Source organism: Notolepis coatsorum, assembly GCF_963971535.1.
Source record: "Notolepis coatsorum genome assembly, chromosome: 13".
NCBI classification, from domain to species: Eukaryota; Metazoa; Chordata; class Actinopteri; order Aulopiformes; family Paralepididae; genus Notolepis; species Notolepis coatsorum.
Genome location: NC_140177.1, coordinates 108,741,290 through 108,760,070, shown reverse-complemented (window position 1 = coordinate 108,760,070; position 18,781 = coordinate 108,741,290). Strand labels below are relative to the sequence as shown.

Sequence of the window (18,781 nt, the reverse complement as noted above, 5' to 3'; positions counted from 1 at the left end):
TCTCTCTCTCTCTCTCTCTCTTCCCCCCCAGCAACACGAGGGCAGTGGTCTGATAGACGAGGAGTTCACGGTGGCTCGTCTCTACATCAGCAAGATGAAGACTGAGGTGAAGACCATGGTGAAGCGCTGTAAGCAGCTGGAGAGCACCCAGTCCGAGAGCAACAAGAAGATGGACGAGAACGAGAAGGAGCTGGCCGCCTGCCAGCTGCGCATCTCCCAGGTAGGAGAAAGGAGATTAACCCCTTCACTACCACACTACCAAAGGGTTAACCCTTTAACTGTGACAATACAGAAGGGTTAACCCTTTCACTGCCACACTAAAGAAGGGTTAACCTTTTCACTGCCACACGACAAATGGTTAACCCTTTCACAACCACACTACAGAAGGTTAACCCTTTCACTACCACTACAGACGTTGTAGGAGACGATCACGAGGAACATGGTTTTTCAGAAGTGTGCTCTCATGTATTCATCCTCCCATTTCTCCAGGCCTAAATGTGTGTTTAAATGTAGCTCTCAACTGCACAAGGAGGGGGTGTTTTTTTTACCGATCTGCCCCCACGGCTGCAAGCTGCCCCAAGAGGGGTATTTTCTTCTAGCACACGCCTCAGTTAGAAGAGCCGACATCCAGCGCCTTTAAAGGAACACGCCAACATTTTGGGAAATGAGCTTACCGTCTTCTCCAGAGAGACAAGAAGATAGATACCAGTTTCCTCTCTGTGCGTTCAGTAGAAAGCTATCTGGCTGCACGTTAGCCTAGCTTAGCACAATGAATGGAAGCGGACAGTGCCGGTTAGCCTTCGGGAGAGGTGTTAGTTGGACAATGCCTAGGCTAACCGGGCATTCCAGATAGCATCCCAAAATGTTAGCGTGTTCCTTTTTAAAAACGATCACGACTTGACAAAGATTGTTTTCTAAGCGAAGCGTTTTCTTTCCGAACTGACTGCATCCCTCCCCCGTCTCCATCCCTCCCCCGTCTCCATCCCTCCCCCGTCTCCATCCCTCCCCCGTCTCCACCCCTCCCCCGTCTCCATCCCCCCCCCCCCCCCCGTCTCCCCCCCCCCGTCTCCCCCCCCCCCCCCCCCCCTCTCCAGCACGAGGCCAAGATCAAGTCTCTGACTGAGTACCTGCAGAACGTGGAGCAGAAGAAGCGGCAGCTGGAGGAGAACATGGACTCTCTCAACGAGGAGATGGTGAAGATCAGCGCCCAGGGTATGAAACACTGCACGTGGTGGTTTTATATACTTCTACAATACATCGGGCCGTCTCGAGTGTACATCTTTGGGCTTTCACAACTAACGGTGGTAATGGACCTGTCTCAAACCCTGCCCCTTTTCTTGATCCTCCAATCACAACTGTCGCTTACCTCGGACAAACTTGGTTTGTCCGAGGTAAGCGACAGTTGTGATTGGAGGATCAAGAAAAGGGGCAGGGTTTGAGACAGGTCCATTGTCAGCGAATAGTCGGAAGGTTCATTCTTCCCACGGCAGGTAGATGTTTGTATTTATGTGGTAGACGGGTTTTTCTGAATGAGAAGAACTGATCTTCACAACAAATGATGGGATTTTATTTTATTTCCATAAGCTATTTCTTATGCTGATAATTTAGAATTCAAATTTTTCTGAAGCTTGGCAGCATCTGGGTCCGTCCTAATGTACATGCATTACATTTACATTTAGTCATGCCCAGACCACATACATCCTTACTCTGAAGCTTGGAAGCATTTTGGGTCCGTCCTAATGTACATGCATCCTCGCTCTCAAATTACATTCAGTACCAGATCCGCCATTGTTGAACATCTCATGTGCTGTTCTTTATGCAGACAGAGGTCAGATGACCTCGACTACAGCTGGACATAACCTGGACGTAGTCAACTAACTAAGTTATCTATTGCTGTCAGGAAGTGAACTATGAAAAGAGGACTTTGTCATATAAGACTCAAGGAAAACACAGGTGCTCTTGAAGAAAAGGGGTTCAAGATCATCACCTGGAAGGAGACAAACTTCAGGCTCTCTTGCATGGAGCAGGAACATGCATATTACTTAGTAAAACAATTAATTACCGTAGCTATGTTAAAATGTTGACTTTTTAACTCCACACAGAACGTTGTTTGAAAATAGATTTGACTTCTCAGTGCTACTTAGTGACCAGGTACTGTATTGTTCCTGTGTTACAGAGAAAGTCCACGCTATGGAGAAGGAGAGCGAGATCCAGACGGCCAATGAAGTGAAGGTTGGTCCCCCTCTATTAGTGGTGTCACTATATTCACCTAGTGTGGTGTCACTATATTCACCTAGTGTGGTGTCACTATATTCACCTAGTGTGGTGTCACTATATTCACCTAGTGTGGTGTCACTATATTCACCTAGTGTGGTGTCACTATATTCACCTAGTGTGGTGTCACTATATTCACCTAGTGTGTTGTCACTATATTCACCTAGTGTGGTGTCACTATATTCACCTAGTGTGGTGTCACTATATTCACCTAGTGTGGTGTCACTATATTCACCTAGTGTGGTGTCACTATATTCACCTAGTGTGGTGTCACTATATTCACCTAGTGTGGTGTCACTATATTCACCTAGTGTGTTGTCACTATATTCACCTAGTGTGGTGTCACTATATTCACCTAGTGTGGTGTCACTATATTCACCTAGTGTGTTGGGTGTGTATCTGTTCTGTGTGTATCTGACATGTGTGTATCTGTCCTGTGTGTTGGGTGTGTATCTGACATGTGTGTATCTGTCCTGTGTGTTGGGTGTGTATCTGACATGTGTGTATCTGTCCTGTGTGTTTGGTGTGTATCTGACCTGTGTGTATCTGACATGTGTGTATCTGTCCTGTGTGTTGGGTGTGTATCTGACCTGTGTGTATCTGACATGTGTGTATCTGTCCTGTGTGTTGGGTGTGTATCTGTCCTGTGTGTTGGGTGTGTATCTGACCTGTGTGTATCTGTCTTGTGTGTTGGGTGTGTATCTGTCCTGTGTGTTGGGTGTGTATCTGACATGTGTGTATCTGTCCTGTGTGTTGGGTGTGTATCTGTCCTGTGTGTTGGGTGTGTATCTGACCTGTGTGTAACTGTCCTGTGTGTTGGGTGTGTATCTGTCCTGTGTGTATCTGTCCTGTGTGTTGGGTGTGTATCTGACCTGTGTGTATCTGTCCTGTGTGTTGGGTGTGTATCTGTCCTGTGTGTATCTGTCCTGTGTGTTGGGTGTGTATCTGACCTGTGTGTATCTGACCTGTGTGTGTGTGTATCTGACCTGTGTGTGTGGGTGTGGTGTGTGTGTGTGCAGGAGGCGGTGGAGAAGCAGATCCACTCCCACAGGGAGGCCCACCAGAAGCAGCTCAGCAGCCTGAGAGACGAGCTGGACAACAAGGAGAAGCTCATCACGGAGCTGCAGGAGTACGTTCACCCTCCTCACACCATCCAACACAGCTATTTCCTTGCTATGCTCAATTCAGGGATTGATTAATTTATTCTTAAAACTCTAACCTAAAAAGTCTAAAGTTGCTCCCCAGACGATGAATAAAAAAAATAAAAAAATAATTTATAGACCATGTGCATTTACATGAACTCAATCTGCGCCGTCCACATGTTTGCGTCGACAACCGTTCTTTTTGTATTGCTCCTGGCTGTTCAAACAAATTTTACTGTGTGAAAGAGAGAGGAAAGTTGGTTCATTTCCACAAACTACCAGTGAAAAAAAGTGTTGTTGGCACGTTGGCTGGCTGCACTGAGGCGGCGCGATCAGCCTGTTGGACAGGGAATGAAGATCTGCAGCGAACACTTCATTGCCTCGGATTATGTTGTTGTTGTTGTTGTTGTTGTCCAGAAGACCACTAATCAGCTGAAGCCCGATGCGGTTCCCTCGGTCTTCGACAGACAGACCGGCGCAGGCAGTTCAGCGTCGCGGAGCATTTAGCCTGCTGGCTACCTAGCTCCAGTTCAACCAGCGTCACAGGGCATTTAGCTACCTGGCTACCTAGCTCCAGTTCAACCAGCGTCACGGGGCATTTAGCTACCTGGCTACCTAGCTCCAGTTCAACCAGCGTCACGGGGCATTTAGCTACCTGGCTACCTAGCCGGGATTCAAAGCCAACTAGCCGGCTAACCCAGCTCGCTAAATGCTGCATGTAGCTAGTTAGCTGAACCGTAGTAAATGTAAAAATGTAAATGCTCCGCGACGCTGGTTGAACTGGAGCTAGGTAGCCAGGTAGCTAAATGCCCCGTGACGCTGGTTGAACTGGAGCTAGGTAGCCAGCACGCTAAATGCTCCGCGACGCTGAACTGCCTGCGCCGGTCTGTCTGTCGAAGACCGAGGGAACCGCATCGGGCTTCAGCTGATTAGTGGTCTTCTGGACAACAACAACAACAACAACATCCGAGGCAATGAAGTGTTCGCTGCAGATCTTCATTCCCTGTCCAACAGGCTGATCGCGCCGCCTCAGTGCAGCCAGCCAACGTGCCAACAACACTGTTTTTTTCACTGGTAGTTTGTGGAAATGAACCAACTTTCCTCTCTCTTTCACACGGTAAAATTTGTTTGAACAGCCAGGAGCAATACAAAAAGAACCACCGCCGTCCCGTTGTTTGGTAGGCAACATTTTATTTACTGACTGACCCGACAATCCATGTGTCATGTACGAAGGTCTAAGGACCACACAGAATAATGACTGGAGCTGGCTGCACATGAGCAAAAGCAGCCTCTCTCAGTAAATGCTTTCAAAACAATGTCCCACATAGGTAAAAAAGACACAACACAAGACGTTTTCCAAATAGTAAATTATGTATTTAAATGGAGGTAGGGATTTAAACCTCCTCCATGGTGCACAGGGGAAAAGGTAGGGGAGGACAAACAAGATATACATATAATACAAACAAACACTAACCACACAACCACCTGCCATGTGGTTGGCAATCTGGGAACAAAGAAAACCCCACTCTAACCATGTAGCTCACAGTGTAGGATGAATCTAAAATGGCCAACAATATACATACCCCACACAGGGTTTGGTCCACGCAGGCAGCACATAATCAATAGTCCATACACAGTGGCAATTGGTATAAACTAGCACAATGATAATCCCACACAATAGTGGCAAGCAGAGGCAACCTCACTCCACTTGGTCACTGGCAAAATGACACAGTGAGGCGCCCCGACGTGTGTGTCCTGTCAGCTACTTGTCCACCCGTCCCTCTCGAAGTGATTGCCCTCAGCTGTCACTCATTAGGCAATCAGCACTCTTCAGTGTAGGGACGGGCAGCACCTGACAGGAAGAGAAGAAGAGACCGCATCAGCTCTCATGTTCACACACACACACATACAAAACATAACATAACACTAATTATACTAATCTGATGTTCACATGGTCTTCCAAATACAGTAATAATGATAATGACCAACCCACGTACGTCACACCATGTTTACTATAGGCAGCTAACCAGCAGTGTATACACCAAACCAACACCGTGATGTCGGCAACAAAATGGCGGCGCACATGTTCATAAATGCTACATAAATGGACATAACAAATAGTTTTTTCTTAGAAACGCCTTATTTTTATAACATGATTTATTTCTGTGGTTTATCTAAATACTAATTTGATGCTATGACTATGTTTATATCGCTATGCTTCATCTCCCCTTTAAATCCCTCCGGGCGCCATATTTTGGGTCAGGCGAGTCTAGCCGTTCACCCGATCACATTGAAATGCGTCCAATGACCCTCCATGCTTGTGTGTGCCGGATTATGTCAAGGACATAATGGACACCAATACTGGAAATCGCGATCAGACAATTGGAATATTCTTTTTGGAATACCCCCGATCAAACTATCTGACGTCAATTCCAGCTTGATCGTACAATGTTTTCATATCGATCCAACTGATCAGCGTGTGTGGTGTTCAAAACGAATGCCGTTACTGGCCAGCAAAGCATAAAAAAAAATGTATACCTATTATATACATTTGATTTGGAAATAGTAGCGTGTCCAGGCAAGAAACGCCAACGCTTATAGTAGAATTCACGTAGCGCCCTATAACTCAGCTTTTCAGGAATTATCCCGGATCACTCCTGAACTATACAATATTCACCACGGGATAACGTGAACGTATACATGAAAAAATTATCTATTTTTTGCATGTTCGACGGAAGAAAGTCACTGTCAAATGACCATAGTATTGTCTCCATAGCTATAATATAGAATATAGATATAGCTCTCCAAACATAGTGCCGCACAGTGAAAATATGCTATGGAAGTCTGGCGTGTTAGCTACAAGGATAAGGTTAATGACCGGCGCTCAATGTGTTAATAATTGTTACATGCAAATATGTTTGCACCAGATTTAGCAGAAGCTAATTTCCATCTGTAGTCTTATCTAAAACACATGAAATACAAACGGTGCAAGAGTTCAAAATATATATACACGTAAAATGCCACACAACATGCACAGGACACACCGCATAAAGAGTGCAAAATACATACACGTAGAAATGCAACATAACATGCACATACACACAGCACAGTGCCAAACATAATCATCTATTCTTGACGCTTAAAATACAAGACAGAGTTCAAAAGTACAAAGTAAAAGTAACCGAGTACCTTGTGTAATCATCTATATATACACAAGGAAGTCAGACACCACCACCTAGTGTTGGCAACATTGGTGACTCAGGAATTGGGAAAGGTGTTGCCGATGACACTAAGAGCACCCAGGGGATTGTTCTGAGTATAAAGAAACGTAAGAAATGTAACTTCCTATGAGTAAAAGGCAGTAGAATCACGTCACTCGTCATATTGTATTTTACATATTTATTTTTCGCTTATCATCGGCCAGAAATCCAGTGTTGCTATCCCGACATGTCTTATCGAAGCACATTTTGACCTTGTGTCGGTCTCTAGTACTGTCTGTATGGTCTCTAGTGGTGTCTGTATGGTCTCTAGTGGTGTCTGTATGGTCTCTAGTGTCTGTATGGTCTCTAGTGTCTGTATGGTCTCTAGTGGTGTCTGTATGGTCTCTAGTGTCTGTATGGTCTCTAGTGGTGTCTGTATGGTCTCTAGTGTCTGTATGGTCTCTAGTGTCTGTATGGTCTCTAGTGTCTGTATGGTCTCTAGTGTCTGTATGGTCTCTAGTAGTGTCTGTATGGTCTCTAGTGTCTGTATGGTCTCTAGTGTCTGTATGGTCTCTAGTAGTGTCTGTATGGTCTCTAGTAGTGTCTGTATGGTCTCTAGTGTCTGTATGGTCTCTAGTAGTGTCTGTATGGTCTCTAGTAGTGTCTGTATGGTCTCTAGTGTCTGTATGGTCTCTAGTAGTGTCTGTATGGTCTCTAGTGTCTGTATGGTCTCTAGTAGTGTCTGTATGGTCTCTAGTGGTGTCTGTATGGTCTCTAGTGTCTGTATGGTCTCTAGTGGTGTCTGTATGGTCTCTAGTGTCTGTATGGTCTCTAGTGTCTGTATGGTCTCTAGTGTCTGTATGGTCTCTAGTAGTGTCTGTATGGTCTCTAGTGTCTGTATGGTCTCTAGTAGTGTCTGTATGGTCTCTAGTGTCTGTATGGTCTCTAGTGTCTGTATGGTCTCTAGTAGTGTCTGTATGGTCTCTAGTAGTGTCTGTATGGTCTCTAGTAGTGTCTGTATGGTCTCTAGTAGTGTCTGTATGGTCTCTAGTAGTGTCTGTATGGTCTCTAGTGTCTGTATGGTCTCTAGTGTCTGTATGGTCTCTAGTAGTGTCTGTATGGTCTCTAGTAGTGTCTGTATGGTCTCTAGTGTCTGTATGGTCTCTAGTAGTGTCTGTATGGTCTCTAGTAGTGTCTGTATGGTCTCTAGTAGTGTCTGTATGGTCTCTAGTGTCTGTATGGTCTCTAGTAGTGTCTGTATGGTCTCTAGTAGTGTCTGTATGGTCTCTAGTGTCTGTATGGTCTCTAGTAGTGTCTGTATGGTCTCTAGTGGTGTCTGTATGGTCTCTAGTACTGTCTGTATGGTCTCTAGTAGTGTCTGTATGGTCTCTAGTAGTGTCTGTATGGTCTCTAGTAGTGTCTGTATGGTCTCTAGTAGTGTCTGTATGGTCTCTAGTGTCTGTATGGTCTCTAGTAGTGTCTGTATGGTCTCTAGTGTCTGTATGGTCTCTAGTAGTGTCTGTATGGTCTCTAGTGGTGTCTGTATGGTCTCTAGTACTGTCTGTATGGTCTCTAGTGGTGTCTGTATGGTCTCTAGTGTCTGTATGGTCTCTAGTAGTTTTTGTATGGTCTCTAGTAGTGTCTGTATGGTCTCTAGTGTCTGTATGGTCTCTAGTAGTGTCTGTATGGTCTCTAGTAGTGTCTGTATGGTCTCTAGTGTCTGTATGGTCTCTAGTGTCTGTATGGTCTCTAGTGTCTGTATGGTCTCTAGTAGTGTCTGTATGGTCTCTAGTGTCTGTATGGTCTCTAGTGTCTGTATGGTCTCTAGTGTCTGTATGGTCTCTAGTAGTGTCTGTATGGTCTCTAGTGTCTGTATGGTCTCTAGTGTCTGTATGGTCTCTAGTGTCTGTATGGTCTCTAGTGTCTGTATGGTATCTAGTGTCTGTATGGTCTCTAGTGTCTGTATGGTCTCTAGTGTCTATATGGTATCTAGTGTCTGTATGGTCTCTAGTGTCTGTATGGTCTCTAGTAGTGTCTGTATGGTCTCTAGTGTCTGTATGGTCTCTAGTGTCTGTATGGTCTCTAGTAGTGTCTGTATGGTCTCTAGTGTCTGTATGGTCTCTAGTGTCTGTATGGTCTCTAGTAGTGTCTGTATGGTCTCTAGTGTCTGTATGGTCTCTAGTGTCTGTATGGTCTCTAGTGTCTGTATGGTCTCTAGTGTCTGTATGGTCTCTAGTGTCTGTATGGTCTCTAGTGTCTGTATGGTCTCTAGTGTCTGTATGGTCTCTAGTGTCTGTATGGTCTCTAGTAGTGTCTGTATGGTCTCTAGTAGTGTCTGTATGGTCTCTAGTGTCTGTATGGTCTCTAGTGTCTGTATGGTCTCTAGTGTCTGTATGGTCTCTAGTGTCTGTATGGTATCTAGTGTCTGTATGGTCTCTAGTGTCTGTATGGTCTCTAGTGTCTATATGGTCTCTAGTGTCTGTATGGTCTCTAGTGTCTGTATGGTCTCTAGTGTCTGTATGGTATCTAGTGTCTGTATGGTCTCTAGTGTCTGTATGGTCTCTAGTAGTGTCTATATGGTCTCTAGTAGTGTCTATATGGTCTCTAGTGGTGTCTGTATGGTCTCTAGTGGTGTCTGTATGGTCTCTAGTAGTGTCTGTATGGTCTCTAGTAGTGTCTGTATGGTCTCTAGTAGTGAGTGTCTGTATGGTCTCTAGTGTCTGTATGGTCTCTAGTGGTGTCTGTATGGTCTCTAGTGGTGTCTGTATGGTCTCTAGTGTCTGTATGGTCTCTAGTGGTGTCTGTATGGTCTCTAGTGTCTGTATGGTCTCTAGTGGTGTCTGTATGGTCTCTACTGTGTGTATGGTCTCTAGTGGTGTCTGTATGGTCTCTAGTGTCTGTATGGTCTCTAGTGTCTGTATGGTCTCTAGTGGTGTCTGTATGGTCTCTAGTAGTGTCTGTATGGTCTCTAGTGTCTGTATGGTCTCTAGTGTCTGTATGGTCTCTAGTAGTGTCTGTATGGTCTCTAGTAGTGTCTGTATGGTCTCTAGTGTCTGTATGGTCTCTAGTAGTGTCTATATGGTCTCTAGTGTCTGTATGGTCTCTAGTGTCTGTATGGTCTCTAGTGTCTGTATGGTCTCTAGTAGTGTCTGTATGGTCTCTAGTGTCTGTATGGTCTCTACTGTCTGTATGGTCTCTAGTGTCTGTATGGTCTCTAGTAGTGTCTGTATGGTCTCTAGTGTCTGTATGGTCTCTAGTGTCTGTATGGTCTCTAGTGTCTGTATGGTCTCTAGTAGTGTATATGGTCTCTAGTGGTGTCTGTATGGTCTCTAGTGTCTGTATGGTCTCTAGTAGTGTCTGTATGGTCTCTAGTGTCTGTATGGTCTCTAGTAGTGTATATGGTCTCTAGTGGTGTCTATATGGTCTCTAGTGTCTGTATGGTCTCTAGTGTCTATATGGTCTCTAGTGTCTGTATGGTCTCTAGTGTCTATATGGTAGGGGTGGACGGTATGGTCTAAAATTTATATCACGGTATAATTTGAAGCATAGACGGTAACGGTATATATCACGGTATCATCGTTTTTGATTAAATTTTTTTTTTTTTTTTTATATAATTTTTTTTTTTTTATATAAAATATATATATTATATAATTAGACTTGTACTTGTATTATCTGCGAGACATCGCCACCACGCAACAAGCTCCACTGTCTGTGTGTACATTAGTAGCCTCTAGCTACGGCCAGGATTCTCCGGAGCTGCAGCTGGACCTATACTCGAGTAGCCTCGAGCTACGGCCAGGATTCACCGGCGCTGCAGCTGGGCCCTAGTATTGGTATAACGTTAAATCACATTCACAAGCCCTCAGATCGAATACGCATCGAATCAGTGTTATAAGACATTGATATCAGGAGCTATCTGTAGCTACTGCTAGCCGGATATATAACGTTAATACAACGCCTCAGTGAATTATTTAGTTCAATGGGACATTTCGTTTTGAACGGTGAACTAACTTGTGTTAACGTGAGCTAACGGCTAACGGAGCTATCATACACGTCTACTCTCTACTAGACTTGATGGAGCGTTTGTTGATGTCAGGAGCTATCGGTAGCTGGCCGACTAGATACCGTTCGGTTAGACAATGCCTCATCATGTATTAAACTAAAAGTGAATAGTTGACTGGGTCATTTTGTAACGGTAGCTAAGCTAACGTTAGCTCAGGGAGACGTCCCGTCCCACTAGACTAAGTAGACCCGTGTTTACATGCGTGCGGGAGGGGCTGGCACGCCCACTGCGCGAAGCCTCCTAAATAACTTTTTCCAGTTCGCACATATCTATTATCTATGACTAATTCTATCTATTTTTAGGGGCAAATGCGAGTGAAATAGTCGCGCTGTGGTTACATGACGTCATTGCTATTTTAGAGCTGCACTACCGGTTACACGGTATAGGCAAAATCCATACCGTAGAGCAAATTCATACCGTTTATACCGTATACCGTTTATACCGTCCACCCCTACTATATGGTCTCTAGTGTCTGTATGGTCTCTAGTGTCTGTATGGTCTCTAGTGTCTGTATGGTCTCTAGTGGTGTCTGTATGGTCTCTAGTAGTGTCTGTATGGTCTCTAGTGTCTGTATGGTCTCTAGTGTCTGTATGGTCTCTAGTAGTGTCTGTATGGTCTCTAGTAGTGTCTGTATGGTCTCTAGTAGTGTCTGTATGGTCTCTAGTAGTGTCTGTATGGTCTCTAGTAGTGTCTGTATGGTCTCTAGTAGTGTCTGTATGGTCTCTAGTAGTGTCTGTATGGTCTCTAGTAGTGTCTGTATGGTCTCTAGTAGTGAGTGTCTGTATGGTCTCTAGTAGTGTCTGTATGGTCTCTAGTAGTGTCTGTATGGTCTCTAGTGTCTGTATGGTCTCTAGTAGTGTCTGTATGGTCTCTAGTAGTGTCTGTATGGTCTCTAGTAGTGAGTGTCTGTATGGTCTCTAGTAGTGTCTGTATGGTCTCTAGTAGTGTCTGTATGGTCTCTAGTGTCTGTATGGTCTCTAGTAGTGTCTGTATGGTCTCTAGTAGTGTCTGTATGGTCTCTAGTGTCTGTATGGTCTCTAGTAGTGTCTGTATGGTCTCTAGTGTCTGTATGGTCTCTAGTAGTGTCTGTATGGTCTCTAGTGGTGTCTGTATGGTCTCTATTGTCTGTATGGTCTCTAGTAGTGTCTGTATGGTCTCTATTAGTAGTGTCTGTACGGTCTCTAGTGTCTGTATGGTCTCTAGTGTCTGTATGGTCTCTATTAGTAGTGTCTGTACGGTCTCTAGTAGTGTCTGTATGGTCTCTAGTGTCTGTATGGTCTCTAGTGTCTGTATGGTCTCTAGTGTCTGTATGGTCTCTAGTAGTGTCTGTATGGTCTCTAGTGTCTGTATGGTCTCTAGTGTCTGTATGGTCTCTATTAGTAGTGTCTGTACGGTCTCTAGTGTCTGTATGGTCTCTAGTGTCTGTATGGTCTCTAGTGTCTGTATGGTCTCTAGTGTCTGTATGGTCTCTAGTGTATGTATGGTCTCTAGTAGTGAGTGTCTGTATGGTCTCTAGTGTCTGTATGGTCTCTAGTGTCTGTATGGTCTCTAGTAGTGTCTGTATGGTCTCTAGTGTCTGTATGGTCTCTAGTGTCTGTATGGTCTCTAGTAGTGTCTGTATGGTCTCTAGTGTATGTATGGTCTCTAGTAGTGTCTGTATGGTCTCTAGTGGTGTCTGTATGGTCTCTAGTAGTGTCTGTATGGTCTCTAGTGTCTGTATGGTCTCTAGTGTCTGTATGGTCTCTAGTGTCTGTATGGTCTCTAGTAGTGTCTGTATGGTCTCTAGTGTCTGTATGGTCTCTAGTGTCTGTATGGTCTCTAGTAGTGTCTGTATGGTCTCTAGTGTATGTATGGTCTCTAGTAGTGTCTGTATGGTCTCTAGTGTCTGTATGGTCTCTAGTGTCTGTATGGTCTCTAGTAGTGTCTGTATGGTCTCTAGTGTATGTATGGTCTCTAGTAGTGTCTGTATGGTCTCTAGTGTCTGTATGGTCTCTAGTGTCTGTATGGTCTCTAGTGTCTGTATGGTCTCTAGTGTCTGTATGGTCTCTAGTGTCTGTATGGTCTCTAGTGTCTGTATGGTCTCTAGTGTCTGTATGGTCTCTATTAGTAGTGTCTGTATGGTCTCTAGTGTCTGTATGGTCTCTAGTGTCTGTATGGTCTCTAGTGTCTGTATGGTCTCTAGTGTCTGTATGGTCTCTAGTGTCTGTACGGTCTCTAGTGTCTGTATGGTCTCTAGTGTCTGTATGGTCTCTAGTAGTGTCTGTATGGTCTCTAGTGTCTGTATGGTCTCTAGTGTCTGTATGGTCTCTAGTAGTGTCTATATGGTCTAGTGTCTGTATGGTCTCTAGTAGTGTCTGTATGGTCTCTAGTGTCTGTATGGTCTCTAGTGTCTGTATGGTCTCTATTAGTAGTGTCTGTACGGTCTCTAGTGTCTGTATGGTCTCTAGTGTCTGTATGGTCTCTATTAGTAGTGTCTGTACGGTCTCTAGTGTCTGTACGGTCTCTAGTAGTGTCTGTATGGTCTCTATTCGTAGTGTCTGTATGGTCTCTAGTGTCTGTATGGTCTCTAGTGTCTGTATGGTCTCTAGTGTCTGTATGGTCTCTAGTAGTGTCTGTACGGTCTCTAGTGTCTGTATGGTCTCTAGTGTCTGTATGGTCTCTAGTAGTGTCTGTATGGTCTCTAGTAGTGTCTGTACGGTCTCTAGTGTCTGTATGGTCTCTAGTGTCTGTATGGTCTCTAGTAGTGTCTGTATGGTCTCTAGTAGTGTCTGTATGGTCTCTAGTGTCTGTATGGTCTCTAGTGTCTGTATGGTCTCTAGTGTCTGTATGGTCTCTATTAGTAGTGTCTGTACGGTCTCTAGTGTCTGTATGGTCTCTAGTGTCTGTATGGTCTCTAGTGTCTGTATGGTCTCTAGTGTCTGTATGGTCTCTAGTGTCTGTATGGTCTCTATTAGTAGTGTCTGTACGGTCTCTAGTGTCTGTATGGTCTCTAGTGTCTGTACGGTCTCTAGTGTCTGTATGGTCTCTAGTGTCTGTATGGTCTCTAATAGTGTCTGTATGGTCTCTAGTGTCTGTATGGTCTCTAGTGTCTGTACGGTCTCTAGTGTCTGTACAGTGTTGTCAGTGAGTGTGTCCTGTCGCCTGCAGTCTGAACCAGAAGATCATGTTGGAGCAGGAGAGGCTGAGAGTGGAGCACGAGAAGCTGAAGGCCACCGACCAGGAGAAGAGCCGCAAGCTGCACGAGCTCACGTACGTGTCGCGCTGCACTCACTCACTGGGAACCACACGCTAGACATGTCGCCTCATGTCCTTTTCTCTTCTCGTGTACACTGTACTCTACTTGGCCCTTAGAACATTTGATTGAAAATACACAACATTTCAGGTCATTTAAAACACATCCTATGAAGTAAAATGTAATGAATAGGAACAGAGTGTAGTGTTTGTAGTGTTTCCATATCCCACTGAGAACAGTTTTCACTTACTTTATGATGTGCATTTAACAGCTGTTAGCAGTGTATGATAATTCAATGAGTTGACTGGTGGTGGTGTTGTGGTCCAGTATGATGCAGGATCGCAGAGAGCAGGCCAGACAGGACCTCAAGGGACTGGAGGAGACAGTGGTGAGTTGGCTGGACAAAAAATACATATTTAAAATAAATGAATGAATAAATGATGATGATTAAGAAAAGATGGTCTGTTTCTGTATTTATTGTCACACTATGACACTTGTGAAGGTAACATCTTGACAACACCGTAAAATTACTGAATTATTGATTTACTATAAATGAAGATCGAATGAATGAATATGCTGACAAACACGCTGTGAATTTGTGTTCTGTTTCGTGGTGTACTCATGGAAAAGTAATAGAATTTGATTAGCAAAAATGTGTAGGAACCCTTGCACTGGGTCTTGAGTTTCAATGATTAATCTTCTGAATTTCTCTCCGTTTTGTCTTTTCCTCCATATCCCTCCTTCGCCCCCAGGCCAAGGAACTGCAGACCCTGCATAACCTGAGGAAGCTCTTCGTCCAGGACCTGGCTACCAGAGTCAAGAAGGTGAGCGCAAGTTACGTTTCACTCTCCTTCTGATGACACGTTAAAGTCTGCAAGGAAAGGAGCCCTCCGGAGTTAGGAGACTTGGGAGTACTTGTTGTTCCATGTACACTTTCAAGTCCAAGATACGTGAACACTGTTTATGACTTTCCCCACCCACTCGATCGATTCGACAGAAGAACCAAGCGCACTGCGCACCTACCTTCATGCCCGCTGTTAGTCATGAGTTTTTCTGAGAACACCAGTAGATCGGGGAGACTCATGATGTCATGTGTGGTGGAAAATATGTAGTAGATCTAGCCCTTTGCTGTTGAGAGTCATATCCCTCTTCTATGTCTCCTCATAAGCCACTGTACATCCCGCCCCGCCATAGACTGTATTCTAAGCAACATATTTCCTCTAGCCAATCACTGATGACGCAAAGGTTGGTCCACCGAGCATCTTAAGCTCTCATTTATAGCGGCTGCTATGCTTTGAGTGTGACTCCTGTTGGTAAAATGTGTCCTACTAGACTGGCTGATGTGACCGGACTGTGAAATTAATCCTGGTGCCTTTGTTTTGATGATCATGGTAGGATGTTGATTATTGATGATAATGATTTTCACAATTTCTTAAACAAATTAAATATATAGATGTTATTGGTTTGTATCGATGGTAGGCATGTGGTTCCTTTTCACGTCTTTTTAAATTAAAGGTGCAGCACAACTCAAACCTCTTCAATAGTTTCTTAGCACAGTCCAGACAGGCTCTTGCATAGTTACAGAAATAACCGGCACTCAACAGAACTGTCCTGTATGTATGTTAATATAGGACGGGCAGAGACGATGTATGTGTTTCAGCTATAAGCCTTCCTCAGTGTTTCAGCTATAAGACTTCCTCAGTGTTTCAGCTATAAGACTTCCTCAGTGTTTCAGCTATAAGACTTCCTCAGTGTTTCAGCTATAATCCTTCCTCAGCGTCATACTAGACCACAGTGGAAGTGCCTCTTAAATAGAAATCTGCAGGTTAATCACCTTAAACCTTTTCATGTTTCTACTTGCATCAGTCTTGTCTTGCCATGTATAATGTGGATACTAGCTGCTGTGTGACTCAGAGATTGATCCATGTATTTTTCTAGTGTCCCATTGACTTACGTCTTGTGTTTATCTCTCTGTGCAGAGCGCCGAGATGGACTCGGACGACACAGGAGGCAGCGCAGCCCAGAAACAGAAGATCTCCTTTCTTGAGAACAATCTTGAGCAGCTTACCAAGGTTCACAAACAGGTAATAATGTTGTTATCCCTGCTACAGATTGGGATATGCGGTTATGCGCCAGCTTCAAAACGGATTACTTGATATTAGTGTGCATTAGGGGTGTAACGGTATGTGTATTCGTCCCGCGAATTTACGGTACGGCCGTCACGGTGCGGTACATCCAGCCATATGGTGAATAATCTCAGATGACAAGCGGACAGAATAACAACAGCGTGCACTGACATATGCACTCGGCTCTCCCCTCCTCCTCTCCTGTTTACTACAGCCTATTTGTCCCTAAAACAAAACCATGATGAATGAATTAAATGTTTAACACTTCATTACAATTTTGCAGTTTTCTTTAGTTTTCTTGTTCGCCCAATAATGGTAACCAAAAGACACACGCGCGCGAACACACACGTCAACCTTTTCCGGCGGACCGCGGAGTCTCACAGCTGATCGGAGAAAATATACCACATACCACCAGATCATCTGAGCTCCTCTCCAGTTGCTGCTAGTGTTGTCAAAAATATCGAAGTATCGATACATATCGATACTGAATATTTAAAATGGTTTCGATACTAATTTCCCGAAATACCGATACTTTCTGCAGTATCGGTACCAGCTGGCGAGTGTTCTACCGCAAGTTGTTGACGCGCTGTTCAGAGCACGCTTGCCCCTCCGCCTCCTCCGAGTCCAGCCCTCCCCCTCACAGAGCCGTCTTCAGTTTGTAAACAAACATTTGAGCTGAAGATGGCAAATGCAGAGCCTCCGCAACTTGTGCTTGTGGATAAAGAAAACAGCAGAAGTGCTGTTTGGAGGTACTTCGGGTTTGAAGTAAACAACGAAGGACGAGCTAAAGATGCCCCAATGCTATTTGCAAGCAGTGTTACAGAGCAGTGCCAACGTGGATGTCCATAAAGAAATGAGAGGTTCGTGACAGCTGCTCTTTCAACGTCACTGTGACTGAAGCATTAAACCATTAACTCTAGTTTAATACATGATACGTTGTCTACTGATGGCGCATAATATCAACAGCTGATTCGTTGTTAGTAACGTTACAGGCAGCTATCAGCTAACGTTAGCTACTGCTAGCCGTTAGCTCCCCTAGCTTAGCTGGCCACCTTTTATAATTACTGCATGGAAACAGAGTAACGTTAACGTTTAAACGTTATGTCGAGGTCATACAATACTACAGTCGACATAAGGTTAACGTTACCCCGTTTCCATGAAGTGTTTAAATAGCAGCAATCTTGTTGAAAATGTAACGTTACTCAAATGCTCCGAGCATAGCCTCTCTCTCTCTCTCTCTCTCTCTCTCTCTCTCTCTCTCTCTCTCTCTCTCTCTCTCTCTCTCTCTCTCTCTCTCTCTCTCTCTCTCTCTCTCGTTATCTTTAAATAAAAATCAAAACTGTTACTAACTGTAATACAAACAGTTCAGTTTGTCAGGTACATGCAACACAGATTACAGTGTTTACATCTATCTGCTTGAGAAAATACCATGTTCTGCATCTGCAATAAAAATGATTGAAGTGAGATGAACAGTTATTTTTAAATGTGTGATCTAAAGATAAACAAAGGGTTTTAAAAGTGTTATATTTATCTTCTCTTATAGTACCAGAGAGAAGCTGAGGAGAATCAACCAGCAACAAAAGCTAAATTTGTTTATAAAAAAAAGAATATATATATATATATATATATATATATATATATATATATATATATAAATATAAAAAAAATATTGGTATCGAAATGGTATCGATACTTTTCAAGGTATCGTATCGAAGTCGAAATTCCAGTATCGTGACAACACTAGTTGCTGCTATTAAATCCAAAATATTGATAATCCTCTGCCATTGTTGTGTAACAACATGTCATCTGTTCTCTAGTCTTCTTCAGTCTCGGCTTCACGCGAAGTTAAATTCTCTTTATAAGTGAAAGTGAAACTAAGTTGTTGTTAAAGGTGCAGTAGGCAATTAATTTACTCTGTGGATGCCTGAACACAGAATTACACCAGTATCACTGACTACTACGGCAAGCCTATAGAATATTATTATATTTAATAATAATAATTATTATTATAAATATATAATAATTATTATAAATATTTTTTTCCTGTTGTACCGAAATCGTACCGAACCGTGACCTCAATACCGAGGTACATACCGAACCGTGGCTTCTGTGTACCGTTACACCCCTAGTGTGCATGTAAATACTCAGTATCCCACCCTCACTCTCTTGCAGGCTTATAGGACACTTTAAGAAAATAACTTGTTGTGATTGTTGCATAGTATAGTTAGTGGCAGCAAGTATAGCATAGGGACATAGAAGAAAAACTGCATATTGTATAGGAGTGTACATAGGATCCAGTGCATTTAAGCGATTTATTAACATGTCTATTTACCATGTCTATTCTAGTTATCTTATTATTATTACTATTGTTTTATTGCACAATCGTAGCGGGCATGGCCAACCGCATTTCACTGTATGCCCTGGTATGTATGTGATGAATAAACTCTTGAATCTTGAATCTCTGTGTCGTCCAACAGCTGGTGCGTGATAACGCAGACCTTCGCTGTGAACTTCCTAAACTGGAGAAGCGTCTGCGCGCTACAGCTGAGCGGGTCAAGGCCCTGGAGTCTGCGCTGAAGGAAGCCAAGGAGAATGCGGCGCGCGACCGCAAGCGCTACCAGCAGGAGGTGGACCGCATCAAGGAGGCTGTCCGAGCCAAGAACATGGCCAGGAGGGGCCACTCGGCTCAGATCGGTTAGTGGTCGTGTTTACTTATGACTGCGGTTCTTCACAGCCAGGGAACA

The 18,781-nt window shown here is 43.9% G+C and overlaps 1 protein-coding gene across 1 annotated transcript in view; it reads left to right on the top strand.

Annotated features, from left to right (window-relative positions):
* The window catches only part of LOC311239184 (kinesin-1 heavy chain), a 74,295-nt gene that overhangs the window by 46,603 nt on the left and 8,911 nt on the right, over positions 1-18,781 (top strand). The window contains exons 16-24 of the mRNA XM_084327460.1: positions 32-220; positions 1,095-1,212; positions 2,177-2,232; positions 3,294-3,403; positions 13,827-13,928; positions 14,239-14,299; positions 14,664-14,735; positions 15,891-15,995; positions 18,515-18,731. Coding sequence (XP_084183586.1) covers positions 32-220; positions 1,095-1,212; positions 2,177-2,232; positions 3,294-3,403; positions 13,827-13,928; positions 14,239-14,299; positions 14,664-14,735; positions 15,891-15,995; positions 18,515-18,731 — 1,030 coding nt within the window. The remainder of the gene's footprint in view (positions 1-31; positions 221-1,094; positions 1,213-2,176; positions 2,233-3,293; positions 3,404-13,826; positions 13,929-14,238; positions 14,300-14,663; positions 14,736-15,890; positions 15,996-18,514; positions 18,732-18,781) is intronic.